Genomic DNA, 17650 nt, shown 5'->3' on the forward strand with positions numbered 1-17650 from the left:
TCAATGTTGATTTATTTTTGAGAAACACAAACTTATTTACAAGCTCGCACACAAAGCACACCACTCAGAGAGGCCAATGCTTTTTTTCATTCTCTCTCCAATAAATTTTCCCTGGCCTAATCAAGCAAGTCGATCAGCTTCCCAATATATATATATTACAATCCTAGTTCGTCTTCTACTAGGCTGTTGGGCCAACCCTACATTTCCCCAATGAAACAGGGCCTGCGCACTTATAAACTGCATCCGGGCATATTCTTCCACTGTCCTTTCTCTCTTCCTTCCTTCCTTCCTTCCTTCTGCTCAGCCGTCTTCCCCTCTTCAGAATTTCAGTCTGCCACTCAGAAGCTAATGTTAACACAAAGAAATCAACCCCATTTGCATTGCAGGGTTGGGTTTAAGTTTTTATTTGTTTTTTAAGCTTTGGTCTATACAAAAAAATCCCTTAGAGAAATAATAATAAAATCTTCTGAAGTACATTTGCAGCTACATCGATCCCTTTTCCAGTGGAAGCCTTAAGCCATCACATTGAGAGAGCTGCTTTTAAAAATGCATTAGTAGGAGGAAGAGGGTTGGGGGGGGGGAGGGAGGAAGGAGGAGGATGAGAAACACGCCAATCACCAGGAAGGGTGGGGGTGAGGGGAGGACAGAGGAAAAGGAGGACAACTCGGGGTTAAAATTGTGCAAGAGATGGTCAGTAGAAGGACAGCTTTCTTAAAACGGTTAGTCATTCCTCTTTGCAGGAGGGCTTAAGAGATTCTTCAGCTGGGGCGCCAAAGCCCACAGAGACATTTGTCAAGGGCTAAAAAACAAATGAACAAATGGGAAATGCAAAGCTGTTCATTTCTTGGCAAACTCTCACACCCATTGGCTGCTCTTTATTTAAAAATAAAACCCAGAAAGTTAAAAAAAAAAGTAGAAGAGAGAAAAGGAAAACCGTTTTCTTCACTTCCTAGATGACAACGCATTAGAAGTGCAAACAGGGGAGAAAATATATATAGATATATGTATCTCAAATGGCAAAGAGTTAAGTTTTGCACCACAAATGGCTGGGGTGAGGGGAGTTTGTGTGTGGGTGTGGGTGTGTGCTTGAAAAATACTCGTATAAGGACCCAATGGCAGTTCTGGGAATGCTTCCCAGATTTAGGGAAAGTTTGGTGAAGCGGCAGAGGGGATAAACGGGAGAGGTTGATTAAAGTCAGGGGGAAAGGAGCTGACTGCTGATAAAAAGTTATTACAAGATTGTTAGAAGCAGTCCTGGATAGGAGGGTCTTGGGGGGGTGAGGGTCTTTCCCATAGGCCCACAGGAGGGGGAAATGGTTTCGTTTTAGAAAATAAAACCTCCTCGCAGGGAAAGGAAGAGTTTGTCATCTTTCTCAGGCACTTCTGTCTCCCAAGTGCCCCGGAGTTGAGCACTGAGGCTGCCCTCTTCTGTGTTAAGAAAACATCTGTGGAGCAAGAGAAAAGGGAGGGGGGGCAGGAGAGAAGGGCATGTCAGAATTGCAAGATACAAAGAACTCAGCAATGCTAGAGAGCACGTCTCTGTTTGTGATATAGGAAGTTGCTTTATATATCAGGGTCAGACCGCTTGGTCCATCAAGCCCAGTAACCTAGTCTGACGAGCAAAAGGTCTCTTGGTTCCTTGTCAATTGAGTAGCAACCTCCATTTTAGCCAGGAAGACAATTTGGCAGTCGGGCTGTCAAGAACAACCCCTTTTGTTTTTAGGCACTGGCAAATTTCTAGATCTCGGGCGCAAAGCTTTCTCTCTCTTTCGGAATACAGTAGCTGTTCCACTAGTAGGTGTTGAAAATAAGCAACTTTGGAGGCGACACAAAGAAATGGGAGAATTTTTCAACAAATTCGCAAAGGATATGTCTACCAATGGGCATAAGCCACAACAGCCAGAAGTGAAACAGCAGTATTTATTTCTCTTCTTACTAGAAGCTAGGGGCAAGCCACAGGAGACCTACGATGTCTTAGAGGGGCAACTGGGTGGAGGCTGCTGGGAGATAAACAGTTGGAACAGGCGGACATTTGGTCTGACCCAACAAAAGCAACCATGATTTTATGCTGCTTGTAGCAAACCTACAAAGCTTTATTTTGTCTAGGAATTGGGGGTGAGGAGAGACCACCACACAAAGGCCATGCTTGGATACCATGACAGGGAACAAGCCTGGGCTCCCCCCCCTCCTTTCTTCTCCCCTCCAGCATAGCCAGCAGGATCTCGAAAGCTGTTCCTTCCAATTTCAGTTAACCATGGTTTAGTGTTACATCCAAATCCTAACAACTGCAGCTAACGTTTGACCAAGGTTTGCAGAGCCAGCCGAGTTTCACGTGCCACGTTTGGAAGCTGGCGTGTTTCAAACATATGAGAGTCAATGTCATTTAGTTTCTTGGTTCAGAAGACACAACATGCTATGGTTAAGCAAAAACTTCAAACTTCTTGTTGCGGTTGCACAGTAGGAGAAAAAGGGTGTGTGTGAGTCTAGGCGAATTCCAATTTACCATGCCATTTAAACTGAGCTTGAAAATTAATCCACATGCCTCCCATTTTCATTTGGAGCAGGGAAAACACAACAACAAAGTGACATTTTTGCAGGCAAATAAAAGGGCGCAGAGAGTGTTTGTACCCCCAGGAACAAGCAAACTGACTCCGTTCTCTGTTGGATTTTGATTCAACTAACTGTCCGGTTCCAAAATGCATCTGGAGATGCTCTTACCTTGAGCCCTGCCCAAAGAGCACCTTAGGAAAGAACATGGTCCGGGTAAGCCCCCCGCACGCCATCGCTGTATGCATCCATGGGATAGTCCCCGTCCATATCCATGTCCATATGCATAGGATCCATGGGGATGTCGGAGGGGTACATGCTGCGGTAACCTCCATCCAGCTCTATTGCAACGGAAAAGGAGAATGTCCCATGTGCTTAAATGTTATAGGGGAGCAGGCGGTGAAGGCTGGTTTTCTGATGAAAGTTGGGCAGTGCCTCACCAAGCTCCATTTGCTCTCAGCCAGCTCCCACCTCCCCACCTTTTAGGAACGGGGACCCAGGGACAGGAAGGCTGGCAGCTCATACTTACCATCTGCGTATGGCTCATGAATGGGTATCATGCTCTGGGCCTGTGGAGAAGAGATGGATGTTCACACAACATGGTAGCAGAAGCCTTGCTGAGACCCCAAGTTAACCCCAAGATGCTCTTGGGGTATTCTGAACTCAGATTTCCCATGGCAGCCTCAGGACAACCGCTTTGTGGGCCAATATCTTCTTTAGCTGAGTTTGTGCCGCTGAGAGCTGTGAACATCTGGATTGCCCGTGCCCAGAAACCAGTGAACCCCCAGGATCCGCAAATGCTTGACGAGGGAAAACCCAGTCTGCTGAACTCCTAGCCCATGAGTTAGTGACCACCCCAAAACCAGAGTTGATGGGATACAGCAGAGGTGGGGAGCCTGTGGCCCTCCAGAGGTTGTTGGATTCCAACTCCCATCAGTCCCAGCTGGCTGGCCAATGATCAGGCACGATGGGTGTAACAGAGAGAGACACACGCTTTTCTGTCCCGGGGTAGAGGCTTGGAGACTATATTTGCTAAGCAAGTGGGTTCACCATGAGCAGGCCACTCTGACTGTTTTTAATGCACTGGTAGTCCCTTTGGCCACTTTGACCATTTTCAAATTCTTTATGCAAGTGAAGCTCTCCAAAAGTATTCCAACCACTGTCCTGAACTTGGCCAAACAGGTTTAGATTGTTCGCCGGGCAGGAAAAAAAACACGTCAACTTTAGTGGGTAACAAAACACGGAAACAAGAGCTTCAGGGAAAGGATGACGACAACAGGTCACTGGAGGCCACCAAACAATGGGCTGGGCAAACATCCAACTGGGTTACTTTAAGGAAGTTGGGTACATTCAAGGTCACACGGGATGCTGACCAGGTATTTTATGTCTTGCCGCTGGCCCATGTGAAGTGGAGGGCCAATTCACCTGTTATGCAGGCAGTTATGGCTGCATGGCCTAGTATTTTAGTTTCTAATGAAGTGCAGGTGCCAAACTGATTGGAACAGTGAAGCAGTTTGGTGTGGGGAAAGAAGAGGAGGGCAAGCCTTTTACTCTCATGCTGTTTTCCTGATGGAAATTGCTCCCACGGCTGCCATTTGTCCTGCAGGTGGAGAGCACTCAACATCCCTCCCTCCCGAAACCACTGCTGGACTTCATTTAGAAATAAATAAATCACTAGATCAAAAGGCAGTTTCCTGGGAAATGTGTTCTCTGGTCCCAAGTGTGTGATGCAGGAACAAACGTAGGTTTTCCTAGAACACAGCTGGAACAACCCTGCTATGGTGGGAGCCACCTCATGAGGCAATGAGTGCCTTGGGCAAAATGCTGAAGTTAAGTTTTGAACCCTTGTCCAAGGCTGTTAACACCACTGAACATGAAGAGGTGGGGCATTTCTCTCTCTCTCTCTCTCTCTCTCTCTCTCTCTCTCTCTCTCTCTCTCTCTCTCTCTCTCATAACATTGCTTGAAGCAGGGTCCCTGCAACAGGCAGAGGGTTTGTCTTGATGACCCAGTAACCCCTTCCGGTTCTCTTATGACCAATTATGTTAGGACCAAACTGAGCAAGTGTGAAGTGAGATTCAGGTGCCCGAGTTTCAAAATATCTTCACGTTTTGAATGCTGAGGGGTAGTTTATTTATTCCCAAAGTCCCAATATTGAATGTTAGAACACTACCATCAACTTTTAAGTACTCCGGGCACCTTCCTTTTCCAGAAGTCATTCATCAAACGTCCAAAATAAGAATATAAATGTCGCAAGCAAATTCAAGGTGAGTGAGAAGACTGGGGAAAGGGGGTGGGGGCGGCGGTCTGCTCTGGCTCCAAGTTGTCACACTAGCCCCTCCCTGCCAAAACATTATAGACACTCACTGCTTCCCAAGCGGCAGGATCGTGTTTGAAGAGCGAATTGGTAAGTTCTACAGAGACGCGTTTCCGATAGTCCGGGTTCTTGTCTTCCGAGATGCGGAACAGCACCGCTGCTGCGTATGTAGCTGGAGGGAGAGGGGGGGGGAATCAAGAGGCCCTTTAGCAAATCTCCCATTTTGTTAACACCTGTTGGCAATGGCTGTGTTTACCACCTTGATGGATTTTATTCCTTTTTAATTTTCTCAGCTTCCTTCTCCTTTGCCTCATCTATCCTTTCTAGAAAAGCCCAGTGAGTCTGAGAACTGCCTTCAATGTCTGCTACATCACATCAGTAGCTCACAGGCATTTTGCAACCAATATCCTTCCTTCATCTCTTTTCAGCCAGCTGACTGTCCATCAACTACACACCCTCATACTCTACTATTCACTGTCAAATTTCCATTGCTCAGTTCATGAGGTCATCCAGCTAAATCCTTGCATAACTCCTGGATCCTTTGTTGCATTAAAAAGATCGCTGGTCACTAACAAGTCTCTTCCAATTTTTATCTCCAGCAAATAGGACTGGACCAGACCATGGAACAACTTTCATGAGTTGTTTTTCTCCAAGTTGGAAATGTTCCCAGAGAAAAAACATTGGTTGTATTCAGACTTCACACTAAGCCATAGTTTAGTGCAATGTGAGCATTAACTATAGCTTGTTTGTAATAAGCCAACTTGAAATCATTGCTTCAATTGATACTAACCACAATACCCAGTTTGGACAAAAGGAAGCAGTTATGCAAAAGCTGAAATGAAAGCTCCCAAACCTTTTCCTCCCAGCAACTCAGAAGGAGGACGAGAGAAAGGGAAGCATGCAATCTAAGGCTTGCTGGAATTTGTTTGGCCCTGTCCGTGTTGTGCTAAACTACGGATGAGCTTGAGATTCAACACAGTCCTTGTTCATCCTCCTTTTAATCGATTCCATTTCACTGGAAAAGTCGGATGCTGCATTTTCCTTACTCAGAGAGGAAACAGTTGCCTGCTTGGAATTACTTAACTCTGAGTAAGCCCATGTTGCCTTTTATATAGAAACCCCCAAACCATTTGCCACTCTCACACATTTAATCTCACTCTTGTAATGTTTGTTGTAACGCATTTTCAACACTAGGTAATTAAGCTAATTGAAGTGTTGAATGGAGGAAGCTGGAGCATGCAACAGCAAAGGGAACCACACAGAACTCTGTATCTTAGCGGGAGAAATGCACACACACAGCCCATTACCTGTGCCTTCGTTCCGGGAGTGCAGGAGCTCCATCAGCGGTGCTGAGGCCCCCTCTGCATCAATGGCGTCAGCTGCTTCCTTATCTTGCGCCAGTTCACACAGAACACCAGCTGCCACACGCTGGATGTTTTCCACTGGAGAGTACAGGAGCTGCGGTCAGGGGGGAAGCGAACAAAGGCAGGAAGTGTAAGCAAGAGAAGGTTTTCTACTTCATTCCGTTTTGCTCCCTGCCCTTCCTCGGCGTTCCTTGTGTATCATGTCCCTGCTAGCAAAGGACTATGAAACCCTGCTTTACATACAATGCCTAGGGGCAGTGGGTGAATGGCAAACATTTAATTGTTGTTGTTATTAAATGGTAAGACACTCCCCCCCCCCAAAAAAACTGATTCAAGCCAAACTACACAAGCAAGATAGGGAGATGAGCAAGGCCTTGAGAATACAGGTGATGCTAGGTACCAATGGTACCTAACTCCTACTAAATTAACAAAAATATAGAGAACAGCTACAAATATCTGCTGGAAATGCAGAGAAAGAAGGCGTATGTGGTGGACGTGTAAGATAATGAAAGCATATTGGGAAATGATTTATAAAGAGTTGAAAAAAATGTTTAAAATAACTTTTGTGGAAAAAAACAGAAGCTTTTTTATTAGGACTGTTAGGTCCAGAAATGCCAAAGGAGCAGAAAAGACTGTTTATGTATGGAACGACGGCTGCGAGGATACTTCTGGCCCAGAGATGGAAGGAAGACAAAGTCCCTACCAGAGAAGAATGGTTAACAAAGATGATGGGCTATGCCAAAATGGCAAAAATGACTGGGAAGATCAGAAACCAAGAAGACAACAAATTCAATAAAGAATTGGGGAAATTTGTAAGCTATTTAGAAGAACACTATAAACAATTAAAAACATTGGCAGGATTTTAACAACACCTGCAATGTAACAAGAACTATGGTAACAATTGAGTTTTAAGGAAATATAGCGAACATTATACGGTGCAGTTGAAAAAAGAATAACTATGAAACCTCTGGAGGGAACTCTAGGGATTCAGAGAATCCTATTTGTATATGACCATGATTTATATATATATATGAATGGAAATGTTAAATGTGAAACTGAATAAAAAATATTTTTTTAAAAAAGAGAATACAGGTGATGCTTTCAAAGGACCTCATGATTACATCACCCAAGTATCCTGCCTTTCTTTTGAGGAAGTTAGAATGGTGTGTGCAGGAAACACTAGGCTGAGATGGGGGTGGGGGGCAATATGGACAAGAGCCACCAAGAAAGCTTCATGGGGATTTGCTTCTCTCTGTTCCAAGTCTACTTTACCCGACTCAAGGGTGCCAAGTCCCACCACCCACACATCCCTATGGCATTCCTCCCCTCCTCTTGGATGCGCCCACCTGTACAAAGAGCGGGATGGTGTTCAGGCGGAAGATCTCCATTCGGTTCATGGGGTCGCGAGCCAAGATGTGCAATGCCCCCGTACAGCCTTCCACGATCTCCTCCATCTTTACCCCATCCTGAACGAGAAAGAAATCTGTTAGGGGCTGGATGTGCAGACCTGCCTGCTCCCTGGGCTTGCACCTCACATGTTATTGCTACACCGAAGGTGACTATCGCTCCAGAGGTGCAAAATGAAATGAAAACAGGGACCGGCTGTATTAAGGGGGCTTTCAGCCGGCTAGGATCCCATGCCCAAGCCAGCACCCTCCCTGGCCTCTCACCGTGTAGGGCTGCTGTGTGCCAGCGGCTGCGTGGCGCTGGGCGTCTTGGTGAGCTTTCACCAGCAGCTGAACCAGGCGCGGGATGACGGCGGCTTCCTGCAAGGGGGCGTGGTTGGCTGGGCACAAAGCCAGGTTGCGGATGAGGCCGATGGTAGCCTATGAGCATGGAGAAGAAGGAAAGAGGCACACCTTGAGGACGCTGGCCAAGGGCAAAACCAGGAAGCTCTGCAAGGTGCTTGGTGTTCCCCATCCCTACCCCACCCTCGGCATTTGAAGTCAGAAAACAGAGCAGAACAATGCGGTCCCTGCTCCTTTGCTCCAAATTAATACCAAACACAAGAGCACCACTGGATTAGGCTAGCCAACAGAGCAATTCCTCTCTCTCATACCCACCAACCCCCTTCTCTCAACCTTCTTCCAGGAGGAAGACTCTCTTCTCCCATCTGCACCTAGAGACCCCATGTCTGCTATAAGATTATATAAGGGAAAAGCACCATGCCCTTAAGCACTTGTGTCATCTAAGCAATCTGGACAACTGGCATGAAAGGTTGGGCTGGTGTTATTCATCATCCCCATATTACAGAAGAGGCTGCTCTGTCGAAGGCTGCCCAATTATCTTACAGCCGAGCTGCAATTTGGAAGCGAAGCCTTCCTAGCTCACAGGTAAATGCACTTAGCCATGGTGTTATACCAACCGGCCATACAGATCTCGGACATCTACGCCGATTGCTCCCATCGTTCCTACATCCACAACAACATCATCATTCCCCAGCACACAAATTCAAATTCCACAGTGTGGCAAGGAGCCCCCCTGCAGCTTAGCTGAAAGTAGTATTAGGCGGGCTGTACCACCTTAAGATGGAGACCATGTGATTTTGAATTATAAACCCAATACATGGAATATAACGAAGGGACAATGTGAAGTGACTCTCTGCACTCTTACAGCAGCAGAAAGTCAGGTACAGTATTGATGAACTGGAAAAATAAAAATGCAGCTCCCTTCCACGATTAGATTGAAGATATGTACAAAATCACTACACATGAACAGGTTGGGTAGAAACGTAAACTTGCCATGGACAAAATCAACAATATAAATACCGTAATAGGTTATGGTCTAGTTAACTACAATAACCATTTCTTGTAATGTATGTAAGTCCCCCACCCCCACTCTGTTTTTGTTTTCTACATAGGTGCTATTTGTTTTTTCCCCTTCTTTTTTGTGTCTTATCTTATTCTGTGCACTTGTGATTACGTACTTTTTAATCGAAACAAAATAAAAAAATTCCTTCCAGTAGCACCTTAGAGACCAACTAAGTTTGTCACTGGTATGAGCTTTTGTGTGCATGCACACTTCTTCAGATACCAGTGTGCATGCACACGAAAGCTCATACCAATGACAAACTTAGTTGCTCTCTAAGGTGCTATTGGAAGGATTTTATTTTTATTTTGTTTCGACTATGGCAGACCAACACAGCTACCTACCTGTAACTAGTACTTTTTAATCTTTCAATAAAGAAAAAAAATGATATTTTAAAAAGTGTTGGAGACCCATGTGATCAAACGCTCCCTTGGTGTTGATGAAACCTCGTGGCACGCCAAGAGAAAAGTGCATGGGAGAAAGCTAAACTACTACAATCCCTAATACAGTAGCTTTCCGTGATGGTCAGGGAGTTTCTGACATGGAGAAAGGTTTAACCATGACCGCCCATTCTGACGTGGCACAGCCTCCTAGGACTGTGCTAGATTGTTTTCCTGACATGTGAAAAGCCACTGCTTTAGCAATCTGAAGTAAGGTACACTACGTATACGCATAAGTGCTCAGCCAGTGGCCTCCCTCCACTCATACCTTGATCAACGGCCACTGATTGGGCTGATTAAGCAGCTTGACAATGGCGGGGATGCCATAGTTCAGCCGCACGGAATTCTGGGCCATCTCAGCCTCTGGGTGCCGGCTGGTGAGGTGCCTCAGAGCACAGACAGCCGGCTCGGTGATATCCTCTTTGTCTCCCGCCCGGAGGATGGTGTGTATCAGGGCCTCCACTCCATTTGACTGGGTGACCAGGGTCTTGTTCTTGCTGTTGTTGCAGGTCAGGTTGGAGAGGGTGCCGGTGGCACAGGTCAGCACGTTGATGTCGTCCGAACTCAGCTGGTTCACCAGGATCTTCAGGACACCATCAAGCCCCTCCTGTGGGTGGGGTAGAAAGGTCATGAGACGACACCACGGGGCCAGACAATTTCGTAAAAGGGAAGAAAGGAGTGTGGGGAAGAAGTATTCCAACATGTTTCTCTCTCAGACTCCCCCTTCTCAAACAGGAGTGTCATGAGATTTTGCTACAACCTCTCCAGGTCAGAAGCTAGCTAGACCCTAAGGCCAGGGTCATCTGCTGGAATCCCCTAAGCCAAATATGGCCACAGAGGAATGTCAACTGGCCCCCTAGTTGCTAACGCAAGAGCAAAAAAGAGGAGTGAAGGATCATCAAGGCTTGCCCTATTCCCCACTCCTCCACTCCCTTCTCCAAGTGATCCTCCAACAGAAGGAGATTACTGGTCATGACTCTGCAACTCTTAGGTACAATTGCTAGGTGGGGCTTATGGGTGGTTCAAATTAAAGGTGCCCGTGGAAAAAAATATACTGCTGCAGAATGCAAGAGGCCCTGCCCAGTCTTGCTCACCTGCTTTGTGGCCACATCTGAGAGGTTCCTCAGAGTCCACAGGCAGTTCTGCACAAGCCTTGGGCTGGAGCTGGTCAGGTGCTTTCCCAGAGCTTGCATGCCTCCTGTTGGGATGTGTTGGAGGAGGAAGAAGAAAAGAGATTATAAAATTGTAATTTATTTACTTTTACTTTGGTTACTTGGACAAACAGTGTTAAACCACCACTACATAACTAGCATTTAAACCCTGTCTTTCCTGCTGGAAAGGAAGTTGGATGTAGCTCACGGCTACAGCTGCAGCAATGCTATCATGCACGACACAAACTGCCAAGACAGGCTGCGAGAGGGAGTCCGACAGCACTAATTAGCGTTTTGCAAGGTTGATATATATAATGAAGCAACACTAAGAACATTTCCTTGACACAAATCTTTGTTGTGTGTTCAAGACTATGCTCAAGAGGAAGTCCGATCACTGCTTTTTTCTATTATACAGGTAAGGAAACCAAGGCTAGCGAAGTGACTCGCCAAAAGCTGTGTTATGTTAAAACCCTTACAATAACCGGCACCATACCTAAGTAAGAAGTCAGGTCCTGCCCACAGGAATGTCAAAGGCAAAGATCTTGATCAAGTTCTAAGTCTAACTCTTTCAACACTAGACTGTGGTGTGAGGTTCTTTGCTTTCTAGTAGAATGACTGTGCACAGGTCTTACTGTAACTGAAAGGCTAGCTATTTGCCCAGTCTATAGCAATGATGAAGCAACGATGGTGTTGCCCTGATCAGTGCCTGGGAAACCCCACTTGCAAGACCCATTGTTGCTCTGAGTTTTTAAAGAAACAGTATCCTCTAGTCAATTTGTACATGCTGAACTAGTTCCTGGGAGAGTCCTGAAAGCTGAGCATTCCTCGCTTTACTCAACGTACCACTTTGCACGTTCTCCAATGCAAAGTGCAAATTTAGGGAACATACTTTGCACAGTCAATGAAGAGAACCAATTGCCACAGCGCACTCTAGAGGCATCAGCTGCTGAAGACAGCAAAGTGTGACGCCAGATGAAGCACCCCTTTTCCAGACTCCTAACAAAGCGTTCCACTACTGTAGCCACTCACCGGCTTCCACGATGGCTGGCTTGTTGCTGGGGCAGACGGAAAGGACCTTGAGGACGCGGCTGGTGGTCCAGAGCAGTTTCTCATATGAGTAGCTGCGCATAATCTGAACAAGCGCTTGGGGGCCTCCGTTGGCCAGGATGATGAGCTGCAGAAGCAAGCACACAGAGCAATGATCTCCTGCTTCTCTGGGCGGGTGCAGAGAATGGCACCTGTCCATTCAATAGTTTCCCCAGAACTTAGGGCATGTTCTCTCCATGAAGCCTTTTCCTTGCTGTTTGTAAACAGGAGCTGACACAACCCAAAATCAAACATGAGTGGGGAAGACTTGCTTATATTCTGAGCACCAATTCAGGCTCTATGTTACTGGATCCCAGGGTCTCTCCTGCCCCGCACTCCATGTAAGAGAAGCATCCTAGTTTAGTGGCACGGCTCCCCCTTTACCTTGCTTTCCTGGTTCCCATAGGCAAGCAGCTGCAGGCAGTCCGTGGTGATGGCAAGAAATTTTGGGTTGTTCTTGGTCAGGAGGGGGACCATCTTCTGAAGGCCATCCGCCAGGCGCACGGCCATCTTGGCACCTTCCTGGTACAGCAGCAGGTTGTGAAGGGTGGTGATGGCATAAAACAGGACTGACTCCACGGGAGAGCTGTGCGCCAAGGGGTGGGAAACAGTGGGAGACAAAAAATTCTATTATTTGAATTTCCAGCCTACTGCCAAAGGGGGTCAAGACAGGCAACGATTCATACGTGAACTGCAATGAAGAAACAGTGGGACTCACTGCACATGCTTAAAATAAAGCCCCGCTGCCTTAGCGATCACACGCTCTGTCACCAAGCTATGCACCTGCCATCCACTTAAGTTATGTCCCCACTCCCTGGCTTCTCCTCTCCTTTCTCAGGGTGCTCAGTTGAGAGCAACACCAAGATGATGGGACAGTTTTGCTGCCAACTCAGTTGTGGGGCTGCCACTGAGGATGCGGCTCTGTGCTCTGGTGGTCCCACCGTGGCACACAGAGAGGCTATTAAAAAAGGTGCCAAGATATGAAGAGGGTGCAGTGGTTGCGGGACTTCTAAACTGTGGAAAAGCAGTAGTGGAAACCGAGCAAGGCTCAGCTACGGCACGCCGAGGCTTGTGCTTCAAAAAACAAAGGCGACGCCTCCATGTTAAGGCAACTGCTCATCAGCTCCATTTTATGCCAGCTGGGTGTGGACGTTCACCTGGCAAGCTGCCACGGCAGCTCAGGTGCCTAGCAAGGCTTGCATAGCATAGGAATAGCAGGAAGTGCTCAGGTGTGCCTGGGAATTTGGGGGTGACTGAAGCTAGTATGCTTTAGTTCTGCGTGCAAGCAAGGTTCTTTGTGCAACTCAAGAGATGGTTAACCGACCACCGGGAGGGACATGGTCAGCTATTTGTCAAGCTAAGAGGTAGAGAAGGATCAAGTAAATATGGCCCTTCCCTGTAATATCAGGTGTGGGTAGGTTGCTTGTAATTACTCATTGGAAGTATAGAGGATTATGTACATCACAATGGGACTTGACAGGTTTCAGGGCTGAGCCCTGGCACAAACCAAAGATTGAGGGTATTGCTATGGTCGATGTTCCATCAGTGCAAGGATTTCTCCTCCCCACTCCCACACCTTTCTAAATATGTTCTGGGCTTTCTCCCGACCTACCAGAGCAGATTTTGGGGTGGTGCAGGGGGAAAAGAAATCCTGTTAGGTTAGCACGTGAATTTAGTTTAATAATAAACTAAGCCACTCTGGGCGGCTTCCAACAGCCACTCTGGGCGGCTTCCAACAGAAAAATGAAATGAAATAATCTATTAAACATTAAAAGCCTCCCTAAACAGGGCTGCCTTCAGATGTCTTCCAAAAATCTGGTAGCTGTTTTTCTCTTTGACATCTGATGGGAGGGTGTTCCACAGGGCGGGCGCTACCGAGAAGGCCCTCTGCCTGGTTCCCTGCATCCTGGCTTCTTGCAACGAGAGAACCGCCAGAAGGCCCTCGGTACTGGATCTCAGTGTCCGGGCAGAACGATGGGGTGGAGACGCTCCTTCAGGTATACTGGACCGAATACCACCCTAAACTTCTGCAATTACAACCCGCCAAGAACCTGAGCAGAATACCTAGTGCAAATGCAGCCCAGATAGGCGTCCTATACATTGTTTGGATTTCCAAGCTTTACTCTTCAAACAAGCTCTTCCAAAAATGGGGGAAGTGATAGATCAAGCTCTGCTGAGTGTTGGAAATTCAGAAAGCCCTGTAGGGTTGGGGGAAGGCTGTAGTTCACAGCAGAGCATCTGATTTGTATGCAGAAGCTCCCAGGTTCGATCCTTGGCTTCTAGAAGGACGACTGGGATGGAACCCTGGATAAAGCCCAGAGAGCCACTGCCAGCCAAGTGTAACAATACTGAGCCAGATGGACCAATGGTTTGACTCTGCCTAAGGCAGTGTCTATGATTTTAAAGGCATCCATGGGATGGGCCAAGGGCTGCAGATTCACCTGAGCATGCGCACAAGAGCTGGGATGCCCCCAGACTTAAAGATGGACAGCAGGCCCTCGCGGTGGTGGGACAGGTTGTGGAGGATGCTGGTGGTGCAGCGGGCTGTATCTAGGTCGCTCGTGCTGTGCATGGTTCGGACCACGGCAGCGACGATCTGAGGGGACTGCATCAGAGCACGGCGCGAGGCCTCCTTCTTGGACAGCTGGTTCACAATCATGGCTGCTTTGCTGACCACGACCTGGAAGGAATGGAAGCAATGAATTTAAGAGGTGAGCTGAAAGGATGAAACAGGGAGCTGCAGTGAGTTCTGCCGAACACCCAGTTCTATTGTGCTGCAATCAATCTTTATTGCGGTCAAAGACCAGACAAGGTGTACTACATCAACACCAACGGGCGGACCCAGTAGACAAAATTAAAAATTCCCTATATACTTATTTACATGAAAATGACACTCTTCTCTTTATGCTGAATTTTACACATTGCTGGTGATGATGACAGCCCTAAAAGCTCCAGCGTTCAACACTAAGCGTGGCCGAATTCTGCACCCTGTGTTAGTTACACAAATCAGAATGATTTATCTCTTGACATGATCCAGTCCACTTCTGTGAGTCATTGGGGGGGGGGAGGAATCAAGGGGGCTGAAGTTCTTCTACGTGCTAACAATGCTATTCATCACTCTCTCGGGCTTCAAGGGTTTCACCAGAGATTGCCAAAAACCTTTGCAGTTGTAAGAGCTAGGCACACTTGGTAATTTTTTTTTGTGGGGTGGGGTAAATTGCAGAAGACTGAAACTGAAGATTCAAGGGCAGAGAAGTTGCAGAATTTCAGTGGGAGCACAGTATACACCACTTCACGTACGGGATCACTGACATGCCAACTACACTCCAGACCACCCACTCTGCTAGGGCAAACTGACTCCAACAAGTCGCAGGGGTCTAGAGCCTTACCGGATCCTCGTCATTCAAGAGTTTGGTGAGTTCGGGGATGGCACGGGTGGCCAGCTCAGCATCATCCTGGTAGTTGATGAGATGCACAATGGCCGACTTGAGCATCTGGGAGGGCTCGGCCAGTCGCTGAACATTTGTCTGCTGCCCTTCCACTTGGGTGCTGATGAGAAGGGAGCGGTCCTCTACCGTCTCCGGGTACATGGCAGCCCGGACGCGCTGGGCACGGGTCATGGCAAGGTGGGACTCCAAATCCGCTGCAAAAGAGGGCGAGCGGGGACAGGATTAGCACAGAGGAAATCCCAACCAGGATTTCCATCCGCCTCACAGGGAGGTTCATGAAACTGCTTCAGCTCTGCGAGGTGCAGGAGTCGTCACATGTGAGCCAAGAGATAAGGCAGGAGTTAATTAGCCAGTGCGATTAGGCAGTTGTAACACAAAGCTGCTTAATTAAAAACATGAAAGGGAGGTGGGAAATGGGGACCGGTTTGCACTGGAAAAATATACACAGGGATTCGGGGGGGGGGTCGTGTTGACGCTCCTAAATTATTGCAGCAACCTGGATTGCTGTGCTACGCAGAGAATCACAGCTGTTCGCTGCCTCTACCTGCAAATGCGACTGTCTTTCTGCAGTCTCCTACAAGTCTCTTCTGTATTTAGAATTATAGCTTCTCTGAGTTAGTGCGGAAACACCCTTGAGCTACAGACTTCTCCATCCTTGTACAAGTCCACCTTCACAACATCCTACCAGAAGGTGCTCTTTCCATTTCATAGCCGGGGAACCACAGCTGAGGCAATGTTACTTGTCCCACCCAATGGGACTATGGCAGAATGTGGATTTGAATCCAGATTTCCCAGCTCACAAGGCTGAGGACCAGTTCTTACGCTACACGAGCAGTGAGGTCACGTCCCAAGATTCAGATGCTACCAATTCATGTGGGATGAACTGAAATGTTCTGCTTTCTGTGACCGTGCTTAAACTAGCCACTAACATGCACTAATCACAGCATGGGAAGTAATCACACAGAAGCATCATTCTTGCAAAAATGTAAGAACTGTCTGGATATACTGCCCTGCTGGAGCAAGGCATCTCTTGGGTCTGTGTTCGTAATTTCTGAGCGCCGATTTAACCTTTAAAGCCCTACACATCCAGAGTCCTAGCCTCTTAGAGCACACTAGTGTTGGGACCCACTGATGACAAGGAAGAATTTTTATTACAATCATCATCATGATGTAAAGAGTTACAGCCTGACCTGGGGTGGGTTGGTTGCAACAGCATTACTGCCACCCATACAAAATACAGTGGTACCTTGACATCCAAATGACTCGACTTCCGAAGGTTTAGACTTCCGAAGTCGGCAAACCCGGAAGTCTTTTCGTCGCGCGCACGTTCTGCGCCTGCGCAGAAGTGCAAAATCGCGCTTTGCACATGTGCAGAACAGGCGCTTCGACAACTGAAGACTTCGACTTACGAAGAGTCCTGCGGAACGGATCACCTTCGTAAGTCGAGGTACCACTGTATATGGTAGAAAAAGGTAGGTCCAGGTCTGAGGAGCCTACTTTCTTTATGGAATGCCTTCTTCCATATCACCCAAACCACCTATGCTTTCTGCAACCAGGCTGTCAGTTACCAACAGCAGAGCTTTTTTTCCCTGTTACAGTGCCCGTTCTTCAGATTACCTACCTATGCGGTTGGGAAGTTTAGCTACCAATTTTTTCTTGGCTTTTTTAAATAATGGCATTAGAGTCTGGAGAGTGTTCAGATACAGTGCTGGTGGGGTTTAATCTGGCACCATAACACCCGGTAAAATGAGTCTGTGTCTCTCTTTTATAATGGAGGTGACATTAGTATTGTATTTTATGCTTGCCTTGTAAACCTCCTGGGGAGACCCAACAGGGTGAAGAGGCAATATGCAACGCTGCCTCATCATATGACCTCAGGCAAGGGTGTGGCCTGAAGGTTCATGGTGCAGCAACCAGAGGTGGTTTTAGGGTAGGGTGACCAGTGCAGTCGCACTGGGCTCCACGCTCCAGGCAGGGTTCGAAATTAGCAGGGCACCAGGTGCATTTTGCGCCTAAAGGTTCTTCATTTGCGAGCACCTCAGAAAATCTGGCAGCCACTTTTTGAGCCTGGCTGACATTCAAGGATTACTGAAATATATGTGCTTTGAAGCCTCGAAGAATATGTTAAGGATAGAAAATATGTTTAACAATGAAGGGTAGAGTGTTTCAAAAACTGAAGTTTGGTACCAATATTTTTATTGTAAACACCAAATTAAACAGGTATTCACAATTTCCGCTAAAAATGTGATATTAACAATGTGTCACTTATGTGAATTGTGTACTAGTTCATGCTTATCAAAATAAAAAATAAAAAGTGTTGCTGAACCCCACCCAAACCAAATGGCGACTAGACATTCTGTTTTGGCGCTTATAACCCAGGTCCCAGGAGCCATTTGGCTCCTAGCTTTCCTATCCCACCTTCTAACACTGGCTGCTGAGGGGAACCACAACAACAATTCAGAACAGAGCATGAGAGGTGGGGGCACCAAA

At 47.1% G+C, this 17650-nt stretch overlaps 1 protein-coding gene across 3 annotated transcripts in view; it reads right to left on the reverse strand.

Moving 5' to 3' along the window:
* Positions 1-388: 388 nt before the first annotated feature.
* Positions 389-17650, reverse strand: part of JUP (junction plakoglobin) — a 59913-nt gene continuing 42651 nt past the window's right edge. For all 3 annotated transcript variants that reach the window (XM_035134276.3, XM_088655674.1, XM_035134275.3), the window contains exons 3-15: positions 15101-15354; positions 14153-14391; positions 12096-12297; positions 11655-11799; positions 10569-10672; positions 9743-10081; positions 7897-8052; positions 7573-7692; positions 6170-6320; positions 4913-5034; positions 3077-3116; positions 2719-2888; positions 389-1445 (exon numbers count right to left, since the gene is read on the reverse strand). In XM_035134276.3, the coding sequence (XP_034990167.1) occupies positions 2743-2888; positions 3077-3116; positions 4913-5034; positions 6170-6320; positions 7573-7692; positions 7897-8052; positions 9743-10081; positions 10569-10672; positions 11655-11799; positions 12096-12297; positions 14153-14391; positions 15101-15354 (2018 nt within the window). In that variant the 3' untranslated portion in view covers positions 389-1445; positions 2719-2742. The remainder of the gene's footprint in view (positions 1446-2718; positions 2889-3076; positions 3117-4912; positions 5035-6169; positions 6321-7572; positions 7693-7896; positions 8053-9742; positions 10082-10568; positions 10673-11654; positions 11800-12095; positions 12298-14152; positions 14392-15100; positions 15355-17650) is intronic.

Source organism: Zootoca vivipara, chromosome 12 (genome assembly GCF_965207765.1).
Source record: "Zootoca vivipara chromosome 12, rZooViv2.hap1.1, whole genome shotgun sequence".
Lineage (NCBI taxonomy): Eukaryota > Metazoa > Chordata > Lepidosauria > Squamata > Lacertidae > Zootoca > Zootoca vivipara.